Raw genomic sequence first — 5,000 nt, forward strand, 5'->3', positions numbered from 1 at the left:
ATAATGCTTTCATCACAATAACCAACAGAGACTTATCAGAATTCTGTTGATTGATTTTGAAAAATCTGAAAGCTACTAAAAACCCACCTCCAGGGCAGAGTGATGTTTCAAGTAAGAGTCTGGTGGGGGTGGGGCTAATGCCCAGACACGCCCACTCAGACACACCCTCTGTGCTCTTACACAGGTTTCTGCAAAGCCTTGATCTGCAGGCTTGCTCAGACACTGGAACTGAACCTGTGGCACCTACCAACCTGACAGTCACACTGCTATGTGCAAATGTATAAATACTTCATTGGTCTGGGAGACATGCATTTATATTGCCAAGTCAAAGTTAAGCATTTTACCAAGAACTCAGCTGTCACAACTTGCTAGCTACATAAAAAACTAAAATTACACAGAGCTAGCTAGTGAAATATATACATATGGGCTATAAATAAGTTGCTACATAAATTTTCCCCACACAGTCCTGACATTTCTTCAAGCAACACTCTTATTTCTGTCAGTAAACTCAGAGGTAGAAAAGCCTCCTTTCTTCTGCTTGGTTGGAAGTGAGTTTGGCTGCTGAGAACTAAAATGCCCTGAGACAATGTGTGTGTGTGTGTGTGTGTGTGTGTGTGTGTGTGTGTGTGTGTGTGTGTGTGTGTGTGTGTGAGAGAGAGAGAGAGAGAGAGAGAGAGAGAGAGAGAGAGAGAGAGAGAGAGAGAGAGAGAGAGAGAGAATGTGTATCTGTGTGTGTGTGTGTGTGTGGGTGTGTCTTTCTGTTGGCTCTTAAAAGCATCTTCATCATAAAAGCTGCCTTTTCTATGGACAGACAGTGTTGGGCGAGACTCAGACTCAGTCAGGCAAGAGCAGTGTACCCCGCATGAAGGAGGCACCAGTGTTTCCCTCACAGCACCGCCCTCCTCATGCAGGTGAGAGGAAAGAGAGACCCGCCTGAGAACAACCCTTTCAATCCAACCCTACAGACGTGGGCTGAAGACTAAATGAATAAATGTAAATGTAAATGTAAAAAGGAACAGCACTGGACCAAGCCCCGCCCATCACCTGCCCCAGCACTGCCCATCACACACCTGAGCCCCGCCCATCACCAGCCACAGCCCCGCCCAGCATGCACCACGTGTCGAATGTGCATTCTGTTATTAACGTTACCATTTCCTGCACCACTGTCATCTTCATAAGACAGCGCGTTACAAAGAGTGCAGACAGTCTGCAGCCTGCAGGTCTTTAACCTTCAGTCTTACGTAACCCGCACACAGCAGACAGACTACCCATAAGGCTGTGCGTTGCTCATGGGAAGCAGCAGGTGCTACCACTGCCGATACCTGTTTCCCATCATGAAGAAAGTCACTGACGCACGCTGACCTGTGCTAACCCTGCGCTGGTCTCTGTACCAAACAGAGCTGAGTATGTAGGTCACCCTGCCTGTGCTGCCAAGCCTCCCTCTCAACATTCTGCTCCGGCTATCAACGGTTGCTATGGAAACTGCATCCTCCCATGCAGCCGGTCTCCTCAGCCTCAGCCCAGAGATGCTGCTGACGGAGAATAAAGCAGCTCTCCCCTAGCAACAACCAACCCAGTACTGCCTGGACTGCCTCCCTCCCTCTCTCCCTTTCTTTTCATTTGTCTTCTTTCCCTGCATCCCTGCCTCTTTTTCTCACTTTCCCTCACTCTGTCTCTCTCCCTTTGTTTTTCATTTGCCCTCTTTCCCTGCCTCCTCTCCCTCTCCCTCTTCTTCTCTCTCTCTCCCTCTCTCTCTCTCTCTCTCCCTCTCCTTCTCTCTCTCTCCCTCTCCTTCTCTCTCTCTCCCTCTCCCTCTCTCCCTCTCCCTCTCTCCCTCTCCCTCTCTCCCTCTCCCTCTTCTTCTCTCTCTCTCCCTCTCTCTCTCTCCCTCTCCCTCTCTCCCTCTCCCTCTCCCTCTCTCCCTCTCCCTCTCCCTCTTCTTCTCTCTCTCTCCCTCTCTCTCTCTCCCTCTCCCTCTCCCTCTCTCCTCAGCATTTCAGCCTCTCTCACACACACCCCTGTCCTGCTGAGATTGTGATGGAGTCCCCCCCCCAGCTGGGCGTTGCTGTAACAGGTACAGAGTGCAGGGAGCAGGAGTGTGGCTGCTCTCCTCAGCCGGTTAAACGCCCGCAGAGCTCACTGCAAAACCCGGCATTCTGACTCCGCTAAGCCACCGGACTCGCATGTTAAATGATCTGCTGCAAAAGCATATTAAATGGAATGTTTCGGCCCTGCTGGCACCCACAGGCCTCGGTCTATGAGGATCTCAGCTGGACCTCAACACGCCCCCAACACTAAACCAAGGAAGCGCTCAGCTAAGGCAGGTCTGGATGAGAGTCTGCACTGCACTGCCCTACACTCTGAAACCACAGCACTTCCTCACTGTCCTCAGAGGGATTTTCAGATGTTTCATTGGAGCAGATTATTCTTTCATTACCTGAATAATTGCGACCCCCCCCCCCAGCCGTGTAGCATTTCACTGCAGACACTCTCAGCCAGTACATACTGACCTGCACAGAGTCTTTGATTGTGGATGACTGAGAATATGAGCCCATTAATTAGGCAAAGCGTCAGGCCCGCTTACCTGCTGCTGCGCTCGACACCGTGGGCCAGTTCTGCACCAGGACCCCCTGAGCCCCCTGCATCACTGCTGACTCCTCCATGTGCACCGAACTGCAAGACACAATGCGTTACACACGTTACACACGCGTTACACACATTACACACACGTTACACACACGTTACAGGCATTACACACACGTTACACCTCATACATATATACGCATTAACCTCATATTGCACACACATTACACACGATACATCACATATTTCCTCAGAAAGCCCTGAGTGCATCCTTTCCATCAGCATTTCGTCACGTGTCTCACTTTGTTGTGTGTTTGTATGAGCAGCGCATGGAGTCGGGGTGTGTGGGACACCGAGGGCGTCTCTGTTCCACACAGGCCGTGCCTCCGTGTTGAGATCGAGCCTCTGCACGGCCTGATGGGAGCGCTGTTTACGCAGTTGTGCAGGGAGACGCATGTCATCATTACCTCCACCCACACACAGGATTGGGCCAGCGGATTGTGGGGGTGGAGTCTGAGCTGCTGCAGTGGGCAGGAGCCCCTCTGAGTGAGAGGGGTGGGGGGGTGGGGTTTGAGTCAGGGGGCACAGAGCCAGGGCTCCCCCCAGCTTCTGTGGTGTGGAAGGACTGTATCAGTGCGTCTGTGACCTTCTCTTGAACCATGTGCTTCACGGACACTCAGAGCCAACTCCTGCAGGCTCTCGTCTGCCTTTTCAAGTGAACTTCAGATTCACTGAAAGCAGAGCATTGATCTGTGAAGTTTAGCATGGGTATATGGCTTAGCAGTACTTCGGTATGAGTGTGCGAGAGAGTTAATGTCCCATAAAGGGTATTAAAAATGACCAGACCATCTATGTGTGCCCCAAATCCCTCCCCACTCATCTGTACCCCACTTCCCCATCCCTCAACCCCCCTCCCCATTCTCACTGCACCCCTCCTGCCTACAATTCTTCAAATGATTTTCCATTAACCATGTGGGCAAGTTAAACATTTTCCACTTTCCAGTGATTAACTCACATACAAATAAGTAATAAGCATGTATGTATAAACAATACATTCTTAAAATATGCCCAGATGTTCATTATCAAGTTCAGAAAAAGGCATTAGCGTTTCCTTGGATGTGTTTCTCACGTGTGCATAATAATCAGCTCAGAGCAGGTAAGTGCTAATGAAAGAAATAAAACTATTTCAGGTCTACAGTTTACACCATCTGCAGTGAAAGCGACCGGATTAACAGCACATGTGAAGACAACATGGTGACTGATCTACTCATGGGGCCCCATCTGAGCCTGGGGCCACTGGCTGAATATCCCTACAGGTACTTAAACTCTGACACCCCCACAGAGAGGGCACTGTGCCCTTCTGACACCCCCACAGAGAGGACACTGTGCCCCTCTGACACTGAGCAGGGCCTGCAGGAACTCTCAGCCGAACACAGACACAGAAGACTCAAACAACATCCCAGCATGCATCAGCAAAATGCTGTGGAAGAAGAAACATCCCTGAACAACAGTCAAAATCCACCTGCGGCCCACTCCGCAAGCTGGCTCTGACTCCGTCTCTACCACAGAGACAGGCATGTTTGTGACTGTTGCACAGAGGTACAACAGTCATTTTTTAACTTATTAGTAACAGTATTCAGTTCATCATTAACCACACTAATATTACTCATCAATTCTTATAATTGTCTACATGCCTAGTATTGGACTTGGAGTGGTATTAGTGAACAGTTTTAATTTCAATAATTTAACAAGATCTGTTCACATTCAGGTTAATTTGATTTGTGTTCCTGCTAAAACACCACCGTGCACCTGGCTCCTTCCCTCTCCGCCGTCTGTGAACCAGCACAGAGAACGGCTCTCTGAACAGAGGAATACACTCTAACACACACAGAAACACAGACACACTCCATTCAAGGACATTTAAATGCCGATAAGTTAATGCATAAATGTTCAGGACCAAACAGTAATTAGCAGAAGAAATTATAACCACCTTTGAAACACTTTCGGTCATACTTCATTTCACTTCTGATTTTATATTTCACAAATAAGCATTAATTTAATGTTCTAGCTTCTAGTTTTAATATGTAATCAAATCAGTCTTTTAATGAAACAGTATTTGAAATTCTTACTAATGTATAACACAATTTTTGTAAAAGGTTGCCATCTGTAAACTATTCAACAGCATAAAGAACATGGTGTCTGTCCCTGGCATTTCTCAGCTTCCCAGCTGACCCTCTCACCTCTCCGTCCGGCTGCTTGTGGCTCAGTGAAGCAGCATGTTGTCAGACTGCACATCTCCTCTTATTTCCCTTTGCATTCAGTAAGGATCCCCCAACTGCAATTTACAGTCTGAAGTGGTAGTATTACATTAGTGTGATTTACATAATTATAACTAAGAGAATGAAGATCTGCTTTTG

General features: G+C 48.3%; 1 protein-coding gene across 8 annotated transcripts in view; it reads right to left on the reverse strand.

The window, feature by feature from the left end:
• Positions 1-5,000, reverse strand: part of LOC118790783 (protocadherin alpha-C2-like) — a 58,010-nt gene that overhangs the window by 7,663 nt on the left and 45,347 nt on the right. For all 8 annotated transcript variants that reach the window (XM_036547834.1, XM_036547836.1, XM_036547835.1 and 5 more), the window contains one exon: positions 2,585-2,673. In XM_036547834.1, the coding sequence (XP_036403727.1) occupies positions 2,585-2,673 (89 nt within the window). The remainder of the gene's footprint in view (positions 1-2,584; positions 2,674-5,000) is intronic.

This window comes from Megalops cyprinoides, chromosome 16 (assembly GCF_013368585.1).
Source record: "Megalops cyprinoides isolate fMegCyp1 chromosome 16, fMegCyp1.pri, whole genome shotgun sequence".
Taxonomy (NCBI): Eukaryota; Metazoa; Chordata; class Actinopteri; order Elopiformes; family Megalopidae; genus Megalops; species Megalops cyprinoides.